The sequence below is a fragment of the Buteo buteo genome, chromosome 22 (assembly GCF_964188355.1).
Source record: "Buteo buteo chromosome 22, bButBut1.hap1.1, whole genome shotgun sequence".
Taxonomy (NCBI): domain Eukaryota; kingdom Metazoa; phylum Chordata; class Aves; order Accipitriformes; family Accipitridae; genus Buteo; species Buteo buteo.
Genome location: NC_134192.1, coordinates 23761235 through 23784521, shown reverse-complemented (window position 1 = coordinate 23784521; position 23287 = coordinate 23761235). Strand labels below are relative to the sequence as shown.

Sequence of the window (23287 nt, the reverse complement as noted above, 5' to 3'; positions counted from 1 at the left end):
CCAAAATAACTAGAGATTATTGATGTACTGCCAATGTTTTAACAAGGAGAGCTCACTAAATCCCACCCTGTCCCAAGTCTAAGATGAACACCATGGGATCAGGGTGGGGACAGCAAATGAGTTGTGCAAAGAGGAGAGATGAAGAGCTGAGGAGTCTATTCATTGTTTTTCCATTTTAAAGAAAACACTTGCCTGTAACTGTAACCAAGAAGAGAGGCAGCCACCTCCTTTTTTCATGTTTGGCAAATAAACCTATGTTAAGGGCACTTTGTTGGAAATGTTTGTACTTTATTTATTTAAAAAAATATACTGAGTACATTGATAGCACAGCATTTGGCCTATTTAAACTGGTGTGGAGAAGGGTAAAGGCCTATGTGTATTGCTCTGTGAAATGTGCCTTAGAGGGAAGCAGAAATATATTGCTCTGGGGACATTTTCTTTCTTGTTAATACCAAAACCTTTTTATGTCCCATAGGGGAAAATGTTGGGAGTTTTTTTTGTGATTTCTAGAGGCTAGAGAGCAGCATCATGGGTCACCCTAGAGATCCCACTTTTCCAGCTTCTAGTTTTGCCTATAGCTGGCAGAAAAAGATGCTCCTTTTTAAAGAAAAAAACCCAGAGTAACAGGTGACTGAATAACCTGCTCACTAGAGATGCGTTTGAATTCAATGGCAACCACGGATGGATATGAAGTTGGAACCACTACAGTGGCTTAGAAGGATGGACTCCATAAAGGGCAAAAATACCATCCCTGGTCTCCTGTTAGGTTAAAGGTAACATAATAAGGAGCAGTTCCTGAGAACCCTTGAAGTTCACAACAGTTGAAGACTTTCATTAGGAGGGTTTAATTAAACCAATAACTCTAGAGAGAAAGCAAACATCCCAGATAGGTACAGCTGCCTGGTTAAATTCCAGCAGCATCAAAGTTGGCATGATTGCCACGTTCAGGTTAAATACTGTAAGAAGCACAGAAATATTGTTTTAAGATTTATGCTGCATGCTTCAAGGAGTAATCAGTCTCCTTTCTAATGGGTTTGCCCAGCAACTGATAGTTTTGAAGGCTGAGACACAAGATGTTAATCTGCAAAGGGTTTCAGGCAGCTCATTCTAATCTGTAGCAGTACACACAGCTCCAAACCATCCAAACCACGCTTCTTTCTGTAAAAAGGGTGATTTCAAATGCAGAGGTGTTGTTTAATCGGTCCCTGCTGAGAGCACTCACACTCGCATAAGAATGGGCCCCGGGGTGTGAAAAGCAGCCAGCCTGAAAATGCCCACAAGCCATGAAGGGCCATAGCTGATTTCTGTATGCCAGTTTACTGGTGATACTGGTGGATTTTGCATCCTGAGCCTTCTCCCAGCCTGCATGCTCCCCCCCACATCTGTACACAAGTGACACTGGTGGCCGATGTTTTTGGCCATCCCTTCACAATTTACCCAGATTGGCTGTCATCTTTACCAGCTGAAAAAAGGAAAATGGACCTCTGACCATTAGGAGCAGGAAACATCTGCACCTTCGCCATTTGCCATCCAAATCCACACTCGTGTTTTCATATGTTTTATTAAACTGTAAGCCCTCAGAGGATGAGGTTTTGCAGACTGGAGTTAGGCTGTTATATGAGATATTCAGGAAGTTATTTGCATCGACTGGATAAAAGCCTGTGGCAGCTGAGCGTGCTGCAGAAGCAAGTCAGAGACCGCTGCATCAGCCACCAGCCCAAGGAATAACATTAGTTCCAGCTTCACAATGAGTTGTTTACTGGCCTTGGCTGCCTGTGGGAACAGCCGAGAAGAGTGGAGGAAAAGGAGAGACAAACACAATGCGAGCGAGACACGTTAGGTGGGAGGCTGGGCTTTAAAAGCAGACTCAGGATTTCAAACCTATGGAACTGGAGAGGGCTGAAAAAGAAAGAAAAGGGCACCAGCTGCTCCACAGCATAAACAGGCGGAGGCAAATAAGCCGTCTGCTGCATTACTCCTGCTGCCAGAAGATCCTCTTTCCCTAGCTGAAGGGCTGGTATTAAAGGTAAGAGATAAAAATAAAAAGCTTTTAGCTAGTGGCTCTGCTGGAAGGCAGATTCACTGAAAGGCAGCAGCAGCTCCCGGGGTGAGCTACACAGGCAAAAGCAGCAGCGCCTCCCTGGAGTATTTGTAATTATGTCCCTAAACATTTGAAAGCCTACAGGTTTTCCAGCAGGAACCCGGGGCTTTCAGAGCAAACTGCTGGGGGACAAGAGTCCAGACTGTTCTAGTCAGCTCCTTTGAGAAGATTTAAAAAACCCCAAACCGACCCCAACCTAAAACCCAACCCCTTTCTAAATCTGTTTAGAAGGCATTTTATTTTCACGGCCAGCTTTGCTTTGCAGCTTCCTAGTCTTACCCAACGCTTTCCCGCTCCCCCCTCTGCTCCTCGCTTTTTTAATTGGAAGGAAAACCAATTACAGCCGTGCGAAGGAAAATCCGAGATTTAAACAGCTTTTCCCCTGCTCATTACCATCCCCGGCGTGGAGGCGCGGGCACGCTCTCGCAGGCTGTCCCCGCCAGCTAATTGCTCAGGAAATCCGCGTTACCCATTGTGGGGCTGTCCTTAAGCTGCTAATTCTGAACTGGGAGCTGCCTTGGCTGGGCAACGCTCTGGAAGGGAATAGAGCCCCGCGAGAGGGACCCAGCAGAGACCGGGGCGCGGGGCGGGCTCAGGCACTAATAATACATCCCTACCCAATGGAAAGCGTTTCCTATCGAGACCCCCAAGAGTTCCCCCAGCCCACAGACCCTGCCCAGACATTGGGCCCATTCTTGTGTCCCGTTTCCCAAGACATGATGGCTGCAGCGTTCAGCAGTTTTCTTTCCTCTCCGAACAAAGGAAGGCAGACAACTACCAGTCGCTTTAGATTTTAAAGATGAACGGGTAAACTTTTAGAAAGTCGAGCACGCAGATCTTCCGCGTGGGACTAACTCGGCTCGCGTTCCACGCACACAAAAAGGATAAATGTGGGCTGTCAGGGAGGAATCGGGCTGAAATCTGCCGAGCCGTGGGCATGATCTCAGCCCCGGCTGCTCTGCCGTGGTAAGTTTCTGCTTCCTCGCTTTTGAACTCAACAGAAAAGCATCCAGATTTCATGTCAGCTCTGAAAAAAGGATTGTAGTGTTTTCCGAAATCTGAAGGCTCAGACAAATCCGGGGGTTAAAACTAGCCGGGGATGGGCTCGAGTTGTACATTTCAATGGAGATTAGCAATGTTTTTTCTATACAGCCAGATCTCATTCCTCATACTTGAGCTATGCTATGGTCAGGATGGGAGAGGCGAATGTTTCTGTTTAAAGTGAGAAAGATGATCTCCAAGTTTTTGGAAGGTAATTACTATGTGAGCTACTCCTCCAAACTGTTGCAGTGGAAATTGATATAATTCACATTGTAATTTTCATTGTGTCACTGCAGATGACAAGTTAAGGACTTTTCTAGCCTTGTTGTTTGTTTCAGATTTGCAAAAAATATCCCTTGGTTAGGGCTTCTTTTTTTTGTACTTGAAGTCAGTATCATAAAGACACTTTAAGCTTAAGAAAGGATTGTATGTAAATGTGGCATAAACGTAGACTTTCAGCTTACAATGATACATGCTTTCAGCTTCATGTAATGTGAGAACTGGTTCCTACAAACTGTATTACAAATTAGGAAGTAAGTTATATATTTTATACTGCAAAACTTATAAGTATTATTTATCCCTGTGGCTTTCATTTATGGCTAAAATCTACTCCTTTTAAGCTCAGTGGCAAAATTCCATGAGAAAAAGTCAAATACAGCTCTAAACAGATAGAAAACCTGGTGTCAGAAGTAAAATGAATGATGAACAACATACTTAATCTAAAAGCGCAGCTGTTTAGAAGAAATAGGATTTAACACAATATAAGCCCACTGCAGCAGAATTTGCAAGAAAAGTTTGGGTTTTTTAATGGCACTCCTCAATCTTTGTTTGAGAGGAGGCAATTGTGTGTTTTTGTATTGCTCCCTTATATGAACAGAACAGTAAAACCCAGAGGATGGGAAGTGCAAAGTTCACAGGTTGGTGATAAGGATATTCCCCCCTCGTAGCACTTTTCCATCTTCTTTCCCTTACTAGCATTCTGAAAGCTAAAAAAAAAAACCAGGCAGGAAACTAACCTTGGTAACTTTAGGGGCTTCAAAGCCTCTGAATTGTAAAAGAAAGTCCTGAAAAACATGGGAGGGAGGAAGGGAGGGGGAGGCTGAGCATGCATTTCACTTTAATCCTTTGAGACTAAAAATGAGACTCCTCCTTAACTGGGGTTAGGTCAACTGATAAAAATCAGTGTCTTTCAAATTCTGGAGTTAGGAGTTCAGCTTGTAGCAGACAGACAAACAGAACTAATGCCTGAATGCAACTACCCATTCACTTTCATTCAGAGTATTGTAATGAGAGGGGAAAAAAACCCGTGAAAAACCCTCGCCTCCCAGTTTTCTGAGAAGCAGTGATCGAAACATTCACTGTGCCTGAGCGCTGCAGCTTGTGCCAGAGAGAGGATGCGCTCCCAGCTGTAAGATGGTTGCCCTCTTCCAGCCTGCGACCTCATGGCTGGAGCACAAGAGCAGGAGTTAAGGCAATTTTTCCCAAACCTTGGGCCAGATCCTGGGGTAAGGGTGCACTGTAGGAAGGTATGTTACTCCTGGAACAGGGGGTGAGAGAACATTGCTCCCTGGAGAGAGATGTACATGGCAAAACAATTTGGGACTCAGGTATTGTGGTACTGCATTGGCACTTATAGCAGCAATACGTATTTATGCCAATGTTTGCGATTCATCTGTGCGGGCTGCGCCTAACTCTGCTTAAAAGCATATTTGAGTATCGGGGCTCTATTGACCGATGCCTGAGTGTTGTTGGCCAGGTGCACACAGATGATGTGGTGGTCCCAGCCCGATGGCTCACACAGTGCTCCAGGATCACAAATGAGATGCCGGTGAGCCATCCCGTCTAAGGCTGGGGTGGGTGAGGATGGCTCCTGGAGCACAAATCCAGCCTCAATAGGTCTTTCCAGGTCAAGTGTGCGTGCAGAGGCTCACTCTGTTCCTTCACGCGTTGCTCCTCCTCCGTAAATAAGGATCCGATTTAGTCTCAGGGAAGGGGAGCCATCACCTTTTGTGAAAGGCAAATTTGTCCCTTGAAAAGAGGAGCTCTTTATTCGTGAGAACAGACAGTGGCTCTGCAAGACTTCCTCTAATGCACCTTCTTCTCAGTTCAGTCTCATAAAAGGGGGTAAAGATCCACACCGCTCCAGAGCCAAACTAGCCTTAGCTGACCCCAGCTGCAAGGAGAGTTTTCTGCATTATTTGTAATGGTTTGGGTTGGTTTTGCAGAAAAAGGAAAGTCTCTTTATCTTGGCAAGTGAAACTGAGGGACATTCATCAGTCCCTAAGCCCCGAGACAAAGGTGCGTGCTAGCAACAGAGCAGATTGCTTTCTCTGTACATAACATGATCTCATAATACTTCGAGTACCTATTATGCCTGTAAATAGATAGCCACGACGGAAGCTCTTATTTTCACCTAATAATATTCCCATTTTAAGTTCTTGAACCCGCAGATAACACACCATCTTCCACCCCAGCATGCATTTGCTTTTACATGGTAAATGGATATTGACCATAAAAGCAGCATCCCTTATAAAATACCAAGATGTCATTCCCCTTCTCTCATCTCATTATTAGAAATCTGATTTCTAAGAAACTTCACTGCAGAAACATCAGTCACTGGCTGACATTTGATATTTTTGCATTGCAAAGTGATTTCTTATTTATTTTAACACATTAGTGCAAATTTACCCTCTGTAACGCTTGCTGAAAAACAGCATAGCTGTGTGCTGTTCTTCCTCACGCGTCCTTTCATTATACACCACTGAATATTTTTCAAGACCTTAATGGTTTTCCCCCCGAGGGGGGGTGAGGGAGATGACATGAAAACTCCAATCATGCCTCCAAATATCTTGCTGAGAAACATACACCAAGGAGAAGAGGGAGCCTGGCAGCTCCGGGAGGGGACCATGCATCTCCAGCACTCAGAGGCCAGACCACTGGAGCAAATGAAACTAAGGCTGACGATACCCACCCATTCTATACTGCTGTCAGAAGAGGCTTCTCAAGCCTAACCCTTTCCCTCCAGAATAAAGCAATTTGAGAGAACAAAGCCCTGTTTTATCAACTCCCTCCAGTAAATAAATGCAGGGCACAGATCCTTTAAGGTCCTGAGCACCGGAGCAGAGTACAGATTGCCTTCTGCCCTGCTGAAGGACTGTGCTCAGCACCCGCAAGGAAACCAGCCGTACGTCCTTGCACCCAGTTTAGCTTGCAAAAGCTGAAATAGGTGTTTGTGCTGTGGTGCTGGCAGCTGGATGGAAGCTTGTTGGTGCTAATGTATGCAAGGAAAAAAAAAAAAAGGCCTATAATTTTGGGATAAACAGAGGTGAAAGTTCAGCTCTCCTGCTTCAGCAAAGGGACTGCAGAGGAACCAGCCCAGAGCCACGGTCCTGGGTGAGAGCAGTCAAACAAGGCTCGGGTGAAAGGACGGCTTCATGCGGCTGCAGGCGCCTCGCGAGGAGCCAAGGAAAGGCAACAAGGAGCCAAAAAGCCAAGCAATCACCAAGGAACCACTGGAAATTGTGTCAGAGAAAGCAAAGAAAGGAAGCTTTTTGGGCAGGACGCTGACTGGAAAGCATTTTGGAACCATAAGCAAATAAACTGAGTCCTGTTGTTGGTTTCCCCAGTGGTTCAGGGAAACAGGACTCTCTTATTTTTTATTTTTTTTTTCTTAACCACGCTTTGTAAATAAACAGGGATACATCAAAGACATAGCTACCTCCATCACCAACTTCTACTTCTGAGTGAAAATAACCTGTAAATCTTCAAGTATTGGGTCAAACAGTGTAACTCTGCTTGTCATCAGTTCATCAGTTTTTTCTTTGCATCTAAATCTTCTCTTATTGGGATTTCTATTGAATCTAGCAATGCTATTATAAAGCAATCTCCCTTAGTGAGACACCTGAGAGTGAAAAAAACCAACATTCCTACAGTCCTCCATCATCAGATTGAGGTTCCTTTGCAAGCAAAAAAGTCCCTCTTACAAGAATAAAATAGTGCAAACTTTGCTGGGAAGTTTGGGGTGAATTCTGTCATTTCTGGTCTCCGGACCAGACCCTCTGAAGGCTGTAGTGGATGGGGAAGGCCAAAGCGCGTCAAGGGTTAAAGGGGTGATGTAAATGGAGAGAGACATTCTCAGTGAAAACAAAAAGAGAGTCATGCCCTGAGGATCAGTGTCTGAATATGGGGTAAGTCAGTTCACTATTCTCTTCAGAAGGAAACATTTTAATTAGCTCAATACAAAACAGATACAGCACAGAGAAGTCACCATGAGCAGGAAATGCTTTGTAAGTCTCAGAGGACAGTTAGGAGACAACGGCAGCACTGACCAATTAAAAAAAAAAAAAAAAAAAAAAGGAAAGAAAAAAGGAGAGCACCTTTAGGATTAGGTTCGATAGGCTGAAGTTTCCACTTCCCCGTTCCATCTTGGAGAAGAATTAAATTGGGTTCCTGCTGCAATTGCGTTCACTGACTTCCAGGCAACAGAAAGTAGCTGTTGAACTTGGAGGGTCTGCGAGGTTCCCGGAGAGCCCAGGCCACCCCAGGCAGGGAGGAAAGCAGAGGCTGGTGCGCTCTCACCTAGTCCCAGCGGGTCCCCGGGATGACTCTTGGTGGCTGAGAGAAGAGAAATGCGTCATGGGCTCCCATGCTTTGTTGTTCTTCTGTCAAAGAGGATTTGAAAAGCAGACGGTGAAACCTGACTGGATCGATCCTGAGTAATTCAGGATTTCACCTTCCCACCAGGTGCGGGAGATGTTATTACACCCGCAGCAAATACTGGGGAATGAAAGTACCAGTGGTACGGAAGACCCTTGCACAATAAGTGTTAAAGCCATGAATAAAAGCCTTCCTGCCTTGTCTTTTATGCTAACCATCAGAAAATGTCCCCCTTTGCCCAGCATACCAGCTAGGCATTCACTCTGATAAAACGCAGGGAAGAATGGCTCTTTGAAGCTACAGAAACCTTTGCTGGACTTCAAAGTCACACTTCTGTCTACTTTCCTACTGTTCTCAAATTCATCACTTAGGATTAGTAAATGAAAGAGATTAAAGCATTTCTACTTTCCATCGCTTCATATAGTCAATAGTGCTTTGTTTACAGGCAGCTGCTTCGTTTCCCACTGTCTAATCCCACCCTTTCTCCCACTCCTACCACACCGGGGAAGAAACGTAGGCAAATATTACTGTGAAACTGCAAGGAGCTCTGGGGAGGATGGAGAGCTCACAGCAACTCGGCAAGCTGGTCGGTTCAAAAACCAACCCCAAACTTGACGTCCCAAGCCATTGCCCATCCCCAGCCATTTCCCTGCAGCAGCAGCCGGGTCCAGCAACACCTGCTGTTGCTGGTACAGCTTTCCATAAACCCACGCTGCTGGCACTGGGAAAATGGAGCCAGCATCGCTGTGCAACACAGTTACTGCCCTGTCAGCCTCAAAACAGGAAAAGTCAGCAACCAGATTCCCCCAAACTGGAGGATTGTTCTTACAACTGCTTTCAGGTAATGCCCTCAAAGTTCTTTGCAACCAAAAGTAACTAGTGAAGCTTTATTGAAAAGAGAAAGTATTAGTAAGTGGAGATCCCATTGCAGGCACTGAGGTACTACGAGAGTGGCAAAGCAGTGGGGAACTCAGCGGTGAGATGGTTTTGTTGTGTTTTCCATTGCTGCTTTTCTTTCTTTGAATTCACATTTTGTGGTTTTCAAGTGAACATTTGTAAGCCTTTAGAAATGATAGTTTGGTGGTGTTACGATTGCTCATTAGCACTGTCATACAATTATCAGAAATGTTTACTTTTTCAGGTAGAAAAAGTTTCTTGTTTATCTATTAAGTCCATATTCAAACAGTTGCACTATATCTCACCTTACCTACAGTACTCCTACCAGTCTGGAAGAATCCAAGTCCTATAGCCTCATGCAGAATTATCATCTATGCAAAAATCTTCAAAAACCCCAAACAACTCCCCCCCAACCCAACAAAACCTTTTTTGAGCCTTCTGCATAATTAAAATAGAAAGAAGGAGGGAAATAAACCCCAAGAAATTGAAGAAATTATACAGTTTGTGGTTGTAAAGCTGTAACCCTGGGCTCAGTCGTAGAAGTGAGTTGCACATCATATGATCATTGTACCAACTGGGTGAGTAACAGGGAAGTGAAAACCCTCTAATGAATGTAGTTCTTGTCAAGAGAAGGCATAAAGCGCATGCTGTGCCCAAGGAAAATACTTATTTATTTCCAAGGTCAAGGTCTGAGACTATACCAAAACACAACAAGTGCTGCCGTAACCTAGAGACATTTCTGGACAAAACCCAGAGAACCTCCTCCCCAACCCCAGTATCCCCACCTTTTGATCCATCAGGTTTTGGCTTCTGTACCTATAAAACCTTTGTCTTTCAAGATTTAGAGATAACCTGAGTACATATAGCGATAATCTAGAAAGAGATCCTTCAGATTTGAAAGGTTTTCACATTCGGTCTGTATCAGACCTCACAAGAAAATGCTTTGCAGTGTTTAGTTATTTAAATGAACACACACAGGATGTCCTACATATTCGGACTGATAAAGTTACATTCATCTTACATCTCACATGAGAAAAAGAAAATGCAAAGATGCAAAAATGTCAGTCCCAAACTTCATGCTGTTTTTTCTGACCTCAGTTTGATGGACTTGTGGGGAATGAGATGTTTATGAAGCAGAAAGAATGGGCTTAATAGAATTACAGAATCTGATTTTAAAGTGTGCTTTTTACCTGCAGTAATTTTCTGTACTAACAAATGGTTGGTCTGAATTAAGCTGCAAACTGGCTGTTTTGAAGATTTCTTGGGATGCCAGGTGGAGGAAACAAAAGAATTGTAAACAGGATACTTGTGCACCATAGGAAGTAATACGTAGAAGTTTTCCTTTATTTTCAGTACACAGAGGACAGGGGATCTCTCTACAATAAAAGGCAAATGGAAGTAAACCCTGTCAGCTACTCTGCTGAATCCCACTTCATAACTCTGAGAATAACAGGGTTAAATGAGTAAGCAACAGCTGCTGTAGGTTTACTTGTACCATCCCTGCTACGAGAGAGAATATTCTTAATATTACCACATTAAACAGGCTGCATGTTCTGTTATGGCACCAATTCTGATAACAGCTAGGTACATTCCTGCCCTCATGTACTGCCCCCCATTTTAGATACAGGATTTAAAGTTTTGGCCTGCCTAAAATACAGAACATTAAAGTGGTTTTCTTTATATTCACTTAACTCAGCATTTTAAAATGTATTGCTAGGGTTTTTTTCCCAGCAAGGCAATAGCGGTGGTGAACGTGTGATAAATGAAGAGCATCCTACCACTTTAATCCTTAGTGAAAAGGAAGGAAAGTGAATTTTACATTCAGAAAACTAAATCTGTAGACTCATGCTGCAGAATTTAAAGCACATGGCTGAGTTTCAAAGCAACTTGCCAGCTTGTTTAAACACTTCAGTGTTAGATAGGTAAACAACACAAGCCTGTATTTTAAAGACCATAACTTAGCTAAACAATTGCTGGCAGGCAATTCCCATAGACTTATACACCAGAAAAACTGGTGTTTGACCTTGTGGCTGTCTGATGCAGAGCAGGGAAAAAAGAATCAAGTGATTGAGCATCTTTTCTCCCGTGTAATGAGTATCTGGGTCAGGCTGCTGGCAACGGCCACATAGGTCAGTAGTAAAGGTAAGCATTTCAAAGCCGCCTTTCAAACCTGCTGTGTCAGGCTGTGTTTTGAGGAACAGCCAAAATCCTGGACTGTGTGCACAGATTGGAAAGTGGAGTTTCCATCAGCCTCCTAGGCATATGGCTCTGTAAGGTTTCAAAGGACACCCAATCCCTCTCAGACCTCCCCAGTTAGACATGAAGCCTGGACTAGAACAGTCTGGCACACCTGGTTTTTACACACTGCAGAAGAAAAGGATCTACTTATGGAGTTTACATTTCAGTATAAACAAAAATTGCTCCTGATGGAGATAACATGCACTCTCTTTCTTTGCTGAAAGGGAGTTACAGGCCAAGAATTTAATGCATTAGGCTGAGGGTTAAGCTAAGAGGCACAGCTATTCCTGTTGGAGCTCATGTATGCTTTTGAATCTAAGTTCTTGCTTAAAGGCATTTCAACTTGTAGGTGAGACCTCCGCTTATTTAGATTACCACCTATTCAAAGGAAGTGCACCTTTGAGATTTTACTACTATCCTTTTCATAAGTTTAAATGTTTGGTATCTTTTTTAGGTCATTTCACAATAAAGTTCATTTAGGCATGAATTAGTAGGAAAAAACCCTGAGATAAGTGCAAAAGCACAAAGGGGTGCAAGGAACATTTTGCTCCCCTACACAGCCCATTCCCTACCCTGCCTATCTGGCCCCAAAGCCCTGTACAGTTTGCATAATGAAGCACTTGCCTACATGCTCTGTAGGGAAAGCTCCAACATGGGATCGGTCTCCTCTGTCATTGCCACAGCAATCTGATAAAGGCATATCTACTTCTGGTTTGAACATTTGCTAATACAGGATATCATCACAAATGTGTTACTCAAAACGCAACTAAAGCGAAGGAAGAATTTACTAAATTGAGTGAAGAGGATGTACCAAAGCTGCCTACGAATATCATAGGGAATTCCGGTAGTTCAAGGCTTGCACAGCAAACTCAGCCAGAACAGCAAACCAGCCCAAAGCACCACTTCGCTGCCCCAGTCCTGACACCGCCTCAACCTGCAGAGAGCATGAACCCCCCTGACAGGAGAGACCTAATAGTTCCAAGTCATCTTTTTGGATGTCAAAAGGTTCAAGTAATTTGAAAGTCATCTTTCTGAGAAGCAAGATCTGGGGATCCTCCCTTACTGCTTTTTTGCTTTACGTCCAACTAATCTGTAAGGGGCAAAGGCGAGGTGCTGCCTGCTCTCTGGGTCACAGGGCTGGTTTTTGTAAAGCCTGCAGTTGTCCAGGCGCTCCCAGGTGAGGGCAGAGCTTGCACCTTCCATCTGGCAAAGCCATGGCTTTTACATCTGTCTCAACACTTGACGTTTTACCAGCTGACTCACTGACAGCCTGCGTGCAAGAACAATTGTCAGCGTGAGCTTTTCCAGTAGGAAAACATATGGAAGACATTTGATTTTGATCAGTTTGCATCCCAAATTGTCCTGATTCCATGCTTTCTTCCCCAGTTTATTTGTTTATATGTTGCCATTTCAACCTTTAACACGAGTCAGTTACATGTTTGCTGTTGAAACTACAGCGTCAGAGGATCACTTTCTGGAACGGATCCTACTCTTCACAAGGGTTTCATCTCTCTAAATTACTCCATAGTTGTAGCTACCAAGATGTTTCTTAGATTACAAACTTTGTTTTGTATTTGGTTTGCTGTAGTTTACAAGGCAAAAGGTCTTTCTCTTCGTTGTCCAACTTTGCTCCACATTTCCAAGATGTGCCGACTGCAGGGCCCATGTTCCAACTCACAAACCCTCCTTACTCCAGCGAGGGAGACTTTCCAACTGCTTATCCTCCCAGGCCTTAAAAAAAATACTTAGAAGAGCAGTAAGAGAACATCAAGACAGTTCAGAAAGCACTTATTTCCAACAAACAGCATGCTTACTTCAACTCTACAATTCTCTAAAGCTTGCTGAACTGAGACAAAGTCTTACAAGAGCATAGTTTGAGACTTCTGAAATTTCAGGTTCTGAACGTTGACAAAGAATAGAAATGAAACGAAGCTGTTGGTACTTAGGGGAGTCCTTTTTGCAAAGTATTTTACATTTGCAAAAAAAGTCCTTTTGAAAGTAATACCATTTTTGCAGAAATTTTTAAGAAAAAAAAAGCACCGTTGTCCAAAAGTGGCAAGCATAATTTTGGAAAGTATTTTTGAAAAACATTTCTGAAATACAACCTTTCAGTTTTTCACTTTGAAAAACATGTCTAAGGATGCTCCTATTTTCAAATAGAAAAAAGGCAAAGCAGTACTTTGTTAACATAGGTTTGGGTTTTTTTTAGTACTTTTGCATCAAAAAAGGTTGAAAAACCATAGAACTTTCATTCCTGCACAGTTAAAAGCAAACACTAAAACTTTCAGCTTCTTTTCCTCTTGTTACGAGTTTAGGTGAGCATTTCAGACTGTTTGATTCTATACCTGGGCAATATCGTGGGCCCATGATTTAATTTCTTTCCAAACACACTGGGCCAATTCCATCTCAAATTTTAAAGAAAAACCTTTCCAAGTGGAAAGTTGGAATTAGCAATCACTCTCCTTCCAATAGGAGGACAAGGGAGCGATGGGGGAAGGAAAGGAAAGGCTGAGTACAGTAACTGCTCTGTTCAACTTTGAAAAATCCCAATAATAGTGAAATTTTTAAAGACTACCTTGAAACCTAATTACTGGTCTTGTTTGCACATCCATTTATTTAGAAAGGAAAGAGTATGTGTTCTCTTGCACAGCCACTTTAGGGGATAGCAGGTTGCAAGACTGATGGCATCTATTTCTCTCTCCTTTAGGATGAAAGGATTCGTGACGGAGACGTGGTAGCAAGGTGTCAAGCAACCTTCCTGGAATGTGTTTCTTCAGGAAGAGAAGAGATCACTGCCTTATTTTATGGATGTCACTGAAGTAGACTTTGAAGTTCTTTGGAAGCACATCACAAACTTGGCATGGGAAACCACAGCAACAATCATACCTGCTTGATAGATGATTCCTTTAAGTATAACTTGTATGGAGCCGTGTACAGCGTGGTCTTCATCCTTGGTTTGATTACTAACTGTGCCTCCCTCTTTGTTTTCTGCTTTCGGATGAAAATGCGAAGTGAAACAGCCATTTTCATGACAAACCTGGCTGTTTCAGATTTGCTTTTTGTGTTCACTTTGCCTTTTAAAATTTTTTACAATTTCAACAGGCACTGGCCTTTTGGAGATAGCCTGTGCAAGATTTCTGGTACAGCATTTCTCACTAACATCTACGGGAGCATGCTGTTCCTCACCTGCATTAGTGTTGACCGTTTCCTTGCTATCGTCTATCCATTCCGATCTCGCACCATTAGGACCAGGAGAAATTCTGCCATAGTCTGTGCTGGTGTTTGGATACTGGTCCTCAGCGGTGGAATTTCAGCTTCATTGTTCTCCACAACCAACATTTCCAACACCAGCACAACCTGTTTTGAAGGTTTTTCCAAACGTATCTGGAAAACCTATCTGTCTAAGATCACTATATTTATTGAAGTGGTAGGATTCATAATTCCTTTGCTACTCAACCTTACGTGCTCTTCTTTAGTTCTCAGGACTCTCCGGAAACCTGCCACCTTGTCTCAGATCGGGACAAACAAAGAGAAAGTATTGAAAATGATCATTGTGCACGTGGCCATTTTTGTCGTGTGCTTTGTGCCTTACAATTCCATACTCTTCTTGTATGCTCTGGTGCGGTCCCAAGCAATAGCAAATTGCTCCTTGGAGAGGTTTGCAAGGACAATGTACCCAATCACGTTGTGCATTGCAACAATGAACTGCTGCTTTGACCCTTTCATCTATTACTTTACATCAGAATCCTTCCAGAAGTCTTTCAATATAAAAACCCAGATAAAAATGGATTCTCTTTTCAAGACTGAGACACCTCTAACAAAGACTGCACTACCAGCACCACAGGATGAAATGAGTGACCAGGCCATTACAAATGGAGGAGACCCAACATCTGAATCGCATTTCTAGTGAGATGTTTACACATGGAGTTATCCCCCATTAACTTCTGATTAACACCATGTGTGAAAGAGTTGTTTCAGAATTTGTGGGTTCACACATGGTGTTAATGAAGAAAAGTTGCTGGGGCATAACTACACAGGTAGACAAAGCCTTACACTGGGATGGTCCCACCAGATACAACAGGTGAACATGAAATATAAAAATCCCAATGGATCTCCCTTTGGAGATTATGGATAGGTAACAATGTATGCGCCAACTAAGGAGGGAACAGAACAGCTTTAGTCAGAATATGCCAACATTTGGCATTTTTTTCCCCCAACAGTTGACATGGGACCAGTTGGGAAATAGAAAATTTAATTTTCTTAGAGATATCTGTCAATATTTCATGTCTTTGGGAAATGCATCATCATATGTTAACTCAATAACTTCACACAATATGTATGTTTGCTTAAAAAGACATAATAAAAGCTTTTGGCTTTTCCTTATTTCACTGCAAGAGTATACATTCTGGTTTTAATAGATAGAGGCATGCTGAATTTATTGTATGGAGAGGTTTCATGTGTAAATAATTGTTCTGAGAGTAGGCAAAACAGTTGCCTGGTGATAGAGAGAAAAAATAATAAGCGAAAAGAGTAATTAATAATGCAGTTTTGAAAGAAGAAGTTTAATTTTTGTCAGATTAAGCTGTCTTTTAATTTATTTTAAATGGCACCTCCAGGGAGAAGTAAGGAGCTCGTTACTGTTCTGTTGCACCTGGGCTTTTACATCCCAGGAGATTATATGTGACTATTTCTGGCAAGGGCTAGACTATAAAGCCAGCTGAAGGAAAGGGCCTGAAACACCAGAGTTCTTGCAAGGGCAAATCTCCTATGCGGAAATTGAGTGCAGCTGAAGGGCTGAAGAACCAGAGTGCTGACCTTAGTAAAGAGCTTGCTTGGATACAGACAGCTGGTGTTAGAGCATCCAATTAAGAGAAGATCTTGTAAGTGATTGCTTGCCAGTTTTTGCTATACAGTCAACTAATTAAACTAGAGGGTCTTAAAGTAACTCCAAAAGAAGAGCAAGTAAAATGAGTTAGCCACACTCTTTTCTTAGTCTGTTACAGCAATGTTCTCTTGTTTTTCAAATCATTTATTACATATCCTGCATTTCCTTTTATACATCTAGATGATAGAAATATATGGAAAGTTACCTATCTGTGTGTCATTGCATTTTAACCCTAGGCAAAGTGAAAGCCAGTGCCATGCCTCTTTCCTTCCTGTGCAGGCCTGAACCCAACTGTTTAGAGGGCTTTTTAAAATTTGTATTTCCTTTGGCCGATGAGCCCATTTCAACACTTGCCATAAAATGCATATATTTCAGAGAAGCTGTTTCCATAACTTCAGATCAAAATGCAAAGTGAGGCAAGAAGGATTTTACAGGCTTCGATACAGGCAGGGTTTTCTGCATGCAGCAAACCATCCTTCACAGTGCAGTGCTGTCTAGGGAAGAAGAGGGGATTGTGGAACCATCAACAAGTCTGACATGTCCTAAGCTGTGTGAAAGACATGGGACACCCCTGTTCCACTGGCCTGCCATTAAATGGTTGTTAAAAATTGTACTTAATGAGAGAAGAGCTCCACTTCTAGGGATGGGAGAGAGAAGGAATGAGAGTGGGGAGGATTCACTAAAAACCTGAGGGTGCATTTAAAACCAGGAGGGTGCAAGAAAAATATACGGTACACGAGTAAGTGCTCTTCTCTGAGGCAAAACCTCATATTATTTCAGTTTTACAAAGACAGATGAGAAACTTGTTTACATGCCAGCTTACTCTCAATGGGCAACATACAACTGTCAGCTTGTAAATCTTACTTTAAAGCTGCTTCTTTCCACTTGCAAGCAAGAAGCAGGAAGATGAGATTCCCAAGTTACGTGGGTTTGGGAGCTTCGTGGGACAGGGCTGTTCTCACACATGGTGGCCGCTCAGTCGCTCTGGGGTGAGCGGGAGCAGAATTTGGCCCAGCACCTCAGAGCTGACAGCAGAGGAATAACTCATCTGCAAGAATCCTGGAAGACCTTCTGCTCTGTGCTCTGCAGACCTTCCTCTAGTTAAATCCAAGGGAAGAAAAAAAAAAAAAAATCACCCTAGAAACCACTGTCTAGGCTTCTTAAGGAAATGTTAAAAGAGAGGGGGGAAAGAACTGCGTGTGACTGGACAACCTCCAGGCTGTACGTACATAGCTTAACTGTAATCTGAGCATAATGGGTGTCTTTTTCTAAGTGAAACTAGTGCCAATGCTTACAAATTTCTGTTTGCAGTTTTATGGGGCAAGAGCTGTGGTCAATATTCTCACATAAAATGTAATACTATCATCATGTGCCAAAAGGCTAACTGAAAAGATTCATTATTTTGTAATTTAATACCTTATAAATTATATGGAGATCATATGTTGACTGACACTCACATCTGCTAGGATAGTTCTTGACTAATCTTTTTTTCTAGGTCAGGTATACCAAGTAAATGCTCTATGCTTTGTGTATAAATAACCAATTATGCATTCAGAGAGAGGAAAAGTAATTTTTCAGATGTTGGTAAAGCCAAGCTGGAAGGAACGATGTGGGTACAAAGAAAAGTGGATTCACAGTTTTTCTGGCTGAGGTGCAGCTCAGTGTTCCTTCTCCCCTTTCTGACAAAGGGCTATTGTCAGCAAACGGCACACACCAGAACTATGAGTTTAAAAGCAAAAATCTAATTTGTTAGGAGTCGATGCCTTTATCTAGCTGAAGCTGAGAGACAGGACCCAGTAATCCTCTTGGATGCTAAACATACAGCATTAATCAAGTATTTCATTGCTGCCAGCCAGCTCACTTTTCCTATTCCCCAGTTCTCCACATGCAATTCATTTGCTGTAAGCTCACCACAAGCTTTGCAACTCATTGCCCTGCTGGAAAGCTGAAGCTCTGAAAGGGAATATGAAAACCTCTCTGCGCAAACTCACCTTTGTATAGGCACACCTATGCAAAATGCCACGCCAGTCTGAGTTTTCATGGTAGATGTCCTGAGAGGAGGAAGCAGGGCCTTGTATTACAGTCACCATGAAAGCCCCTCCTCGTACAGTAGGCTTTTCTTAGTAACACAGCAGGCTCTACATCAGATGAAACGTGCCAAGTGTTTGTGGGACAGCATAAATCTTCACCAGCTTTGTAGAACCAGTGCAAACTACCCAGGCTCAAATCCATGAAATGCAAAAGCAAGCAGGCAGCACAAGTCACACATAAAAGTCACGTAAGAAAGAAAGATGAAAAGATCCTGTGCTGCACATGCAAGTAAACAGCTACTCAGAGAGCAAGGCTCTGTTCCTCCTAACCTTGCCCACCACAGACCTGCTGGATGGATTCAACCTCTAGGTCCCTCTAAAAACATCCCCATGACATTTTTAGGAAGTTCTCCCTGTGGTGCTGCAGGGGTGATGGGGTGACACTGTCTGCTCTCCCTCCCTGCCCTCTGCCCAGCAAAACCCAAGAGGACTTCCCTCTGGTCAAGGAAAAGGGGACCTATCACACTGATAAGATTATAAGGCACCTCTGATGATCTTCTCAAAGGCCAGTGTCCCTAAAGAGCTCCCCAGTAACGCTCTATGTCATTCCCAGTGGGTGGATTTGCTGTACAACAGGCAGGAAATTAGCATCTCAGAAGCGCTGTCTCAGAACAGAGACCAGCAACAGAAAACGGTCCCTGTGAAAGCAAGTGTACACAGCGCTCTATTTGCAGAAAGCAAAAATAGGAGGCGTGAGGGAACCAAGAGGAGCAGCCGAGATTGTTTCCACAGCACACCACGGAGCACAGCAAGGAGATGCTCAAATTATCATCGACCCAGGCTGCAAAGTCCAAGCAAAAAAGGCAGAGCGGTGCATGCCAGGAGCAGCACTGCCAGGCTCCTGTGTGCCCACAGCTCTGCTCAGCAGCCGGCTGTAAAGGTGACTGTCCCACAGAGAGGATCGGGAGAGCCATCCTGTGCTTCTCCACTGGTGCGGGGCACCGAAAGCCAGGCTGGGTCTCGCTGTGCCAGCCAAGCAAACGTAACCCTAAGCACAGGATAACCCCAGAGCTTTGCTGTGTCTGAGAGGGCAGACTGCAAATGTTCTTTGGGTAGGATTTAAGAACAGAAACAAAACAGTCCTCGTTTCAGTAAGCAGATTATGTTGCCCAGCGTTAAGAAAGAGGCAGAGCTATTCTTCATAAGATTAGAAGTCCGAGCCCTGTTTCCCTGCCTAATGCCGGAAAAGCTGTAATTTTAACTTCTGAATGCTGACCTCAAGCTTACCCCCGAGAGTCCTATCTGGGTACAAGCTGCGCATTTTCTCTCTGACACACTCCTAAGGACCATAACTCAAATCACCCCCGAGATGCTGTGCTACGGACGTGCATTGTTTGGAAAATTAAGTTGGTGGGATATTCAAGATGCACTCAAAAAGCCTAAAAAGTGAGGAAGATCTACTCAAAATACCTTTTTTTACTTCCCACAGCAGTGGTCAAAGATCCTTTTCTCTAGGTACCAATTCCAGCTGCTGGAATCTTCTCCACTTCATGTTTGTTCTGTCAATATCTGGGTATATTAGTAAGGGCTCGTTCTGCCCCTTGCTGTCCTTTTTGCTCTATAGACATGAAACATAGTGAAAGATTGCTAGGCAGAGCTGTAGATAGAGCAGATGTGGACAATGTGTGAAGGACTGTGCCTGCCGGGGTTTCTCATGGGGAAAAGGGCTGGTTGAGTTTTGGAGCATGCTGGAGTGGAGGAAAGTGGGGGGCAGAAAATAGACAGTCTTAAGCTTGTCGTTTAACACAGTGATTTTAACCTCTATAAAACGGGTACATTTCACAGCAAAGAAAAGCATAGTACTATTCCTGTTTTTTCTCTAGAAACAGTCATTTCACTTTAATGTTTAACACTGCTGGCTGTTCTTGGTTTTGATTCTTAAATTTAGCTTCCATACAAAAACAACAGCGCACCCCCCCCCCCCCCCCCCCCAAAACACTGGGACAAGCAAGAAGTCAAGCAGTTTCTCTTTAGGATCACTGTGCATATGTTTTCCCAGAATACTTAACTGTCCAGTAACCAAGAAAATCCTGCGCTAGCTTTTCTCTGCCTGGGGGATTTTGACCAATATAAATATTGTATAGAACTTAACAACATGCATGTTTTGCACTGTTTGCTCTTTTATGTATCTGTGGGCACGTGTGTGCATGTGTGTGTATAATGAAAAAGGAAAGTTTTTTCCCGAAAAACAGTATGTGTGAGTGTGCTCATTTACTCTTCTATAAATATACATATTAACTAGAATAATATTTAAATTTAAGCTTTTCTGTAGACCTCTTAAGAAACTCTGAGTACATCCAGCACACAGGGAGAATTTCCTGGAAACCATAAGCATGGGAAACCAGTCATTCCTTTTTGTTTTATACAAATCCCCCAACTTCTGAGGCAGTGCATCATTAACCTCAATCATCTCTGCAGTCACGGAATACTTTCTTGGAACTCATTCACTAGATCACTTCTGAGAGTCAGCATCCTAAGACCAAAACTGACAGATAAGACTAAAGCAGTTGCCACTGATCCTATTTTAACAAATTTGTTTCTCCGAGCTCCCACCTTTCTCTCCTGCACAGGGTGACAAAGTCAGAGCCTGGGCTGCCAAAACACTTTGTCCTGCTTGTGCCTCCCGCAGCCGCCCTCCCTTCAGTGTGCATATCTGCAGTCCCTCTTTCATCCTCCCATTTCCTCCTTTTCGTGCCTTGCTGGAAGGAGTTTGTTTACTGTTACAGCACACTCAATCCAAAAAGAAAGCAAAGGTAGATATCTTCTTTAAGGGAAAAGGAAAATGTCTTTCTAGACTTGGTGTTTTGGCTGTTAACACATTAATTTCAAATTCAAATGTGGCACAAAGTTTGTGTCCTCATGCTAACAGCATAAAATTGATCTTGAAATATCTTTTGACCGCTGAAAGGACTGTGCTGTTTCCAAAGCTGGCATCAAGCTGTGTTAGCTCTGGAAGTGAGATGGCAGAAAAGCCATCTCAGTAAATGTGAGTGTTGAGATCTTACACAAGGAGCCTGAGAACCGTATGGCACACTTGAACAATGCTGATTTAGCAGCTGATACACAGTGGAGGTGTTATTTCATATACTAAATCAATATCAGCTGCATTAGGGAGTGGGGGAAAGTGCTTTAAACAGGTGTCCCATTGCACAGCATCAGATCAGCACACAGATATCACGGGTAGGATTGCTTTCTACTGCACAGATGTAGTGTTGGGCTGGGAAATACTTTTACAAGTTTTACAGAGGTGTCACAAGTTTAAAAAGTTTTCCTATGTTCTAATAGTGACCTCCTGGCATTATTAAGATCACAAATTCTAGTGTGCTCTGTCAGTGTCCATTACAACCTTGTGCAGAACCTGTGCAGTAACGCGCTCACAACCTGGGCTAAAGCGCCCCACCACAATGAAGTCTTGTGTAAGCTTAGAGCATGATTTAGCAAGGTCAGATGCTGACCATGCTGCTCCAGGTAAGGCAGTAAAGATATTTTAACAAGAGAATATTTTCTCATATAAATAGCATGATCAGCGCCACTCATAGAGCTTGAGGTTACAATGGAGTTGAGATTCACTCACACAACTGTTGAGCTATTGGAAGAGAAACAAAATTTCCTGCACATGGGCAATATCAAGTATGCAAAACGTCTTCTTAAAACCACTATAAAGCCAAGTATGTAACTACCTGACTGCAACCATAGCCAGGAAGTAATTTGAGGAGACCTTGATTCATTTTCAGATTTGTGCAGGAAAAGGGTTCAGATTTATCATAGGATAAATTTCAGTCTCAAGTCCAACAACCACATCCTGCTAAATGTTCTTCTCGCAGTAATATCTGGAGAAGGCATTTTCTGTTTCTGGTCCTTGGTTATGCTGTTTTCACTGCTGGCAGTGGTCACTTGGCATGTGTACAGCTAGGAGGCCACAGAGCAAGGGGCCAAGGGTTCCTATTAAAATTCCTTCACTAACCTGAAGATTTTGCATTGCAAATTATATAATTTGAAATGCATCTTCTCTCAGCATTGCTCATGAGAATAATTTTTCATTTTCCAACCCCACTCCCACTTGCGTGTATGAAAGAAGACATACCTGTGCAATAGAGCCATCCCAACCCAGGGAGAATATTGGTAAGACCTGTTTGTCATGATGTTGGTACAGCCATAAATGTGGTTGCCCTTTGGCAGTTCAGATTCCTGTCTTGTTCCCATGTATTATCTCATCATCACAAACTAGCACAGCAGGTAGGGATGAGGATGGGGGAGGTAGATGTAAGACACTGTCATGCAGCAGTCACTCATTCCCAAATATTTATTCTCAACTCCCCCTTTAAACACAACTCATGTTGGTTAATTGATACTCTCTGAAACCAGGGTTCACAGTTCAATTCTCCCTCTTTTTTTTGAGGGGTGGAGGACAATGAAACTTATTTTGGAGGCTGCTGCCCACTTTTCTCCCCATACCCCTCTCTGCCTTTTCCACTGCCCTTGAGCTGTGCAACTCCTGTTTGGGAGGTCACATTGCCTACCAGATCACTGCAATGACCTGGTTCAAATTTAACCCTCATTTCCATGGCCTCCCCCCAAAATAGGCGTTTGATTTTAACCTGGGTCATTTAACCAGGTTCTTGTTAAGAGCTCTATCCCATCGATGGTTGTGCTGGGACAACTGAGAGGAGGGTGTCTGGGGGTGGGTAGGACAACGGGAACTTTTAAAGCCAACTTTGCCCCTCAGGTCAGTGCATCACAGAGCCCCTCTCCCAGAATAAAGGGTAGGTGTGCAGTGGAGGTGGATTTTGATTTCCATGTGAAGTCTTAAATACAACACCCGAACATTTAAAGGCCCTAGCTGATAAGACTAGCACCTCGTCAAAGCCACCTCATCCTTAGAGGTCAACACAAAGGCAGCATACCTGTAGTTCAGATCAGAATTATGAAGGGCAATACAAACACTATTTCACTGTTCAATATAGAAATAAACCCACTGCACGCATCATTTATGCTGCATACATCCCCCAGCAAACTATCACCTTCCTTACTTTGAGAGCCTGACTCATACTCCATTTTTATTTAGTTATCTTAACCTGTTTGGGTTTGCACTCCAGCTCTCATAACATCAGAGTACCTTCTGCTCATATAGCAACATGCCCTTGGGAAAAAAAAAAAATGTTAAAAGCATCCTTTGCAGTTATCAGGAAGTCTGCAGCTGAGGGGGGACAGTTATCGCTTTATTCCTGCTAGACAAAGCAGGACAGTTTTAGTGTGCGGATCAGTCACAAGGCCAAAGAAGAGAAAAAAAAAATCAGGATAACCACTGTCAAGCAGTGAGAACAATTGCCTGAGTTCTTGAGCAGTCCTTGTATGTGACAGACTGCCATGGCCTTGAGC

At 43.2% G+C, this 23287-nt stretch overlaps 1 protein-coding gene across 3 annotated transcripts in view; it reads left to right on the top strand.

The window, feature by feature from the left end:
- The window catches only part of LPAR4 (lysophosphatidic acid receptor 4), a 28687-nt gene extending 13371 nt beyond the window's left edge, over positions 1-15316 (top strand). The window contains exons 1-2 of one of the 3 annotated variants that reach the window (XM_075053700.1): positions 1663-2026; positions 13641-15316. In XM_075053700.1, coding sequence (XP_074909801.1) covers positions 13794-14840 — 1047 coding nt within the window. In that variant the 5' untranslated portion in view covers positions 1663-2026; positions 13641-13793 and the 3' untranslated portion in view covers positions 14841-15316. Of the gene's footprint in view, positions 1-1662; positions 2027-2180; positions 3068-13640 lie in introns of those variants that run through there. The other 2 variants (XM_075053699.1, XM_075053701.1) reach the window with 2 other exon arrangements.
- Positions 15317-23287: the final 7971 nt, after the last annotated feature.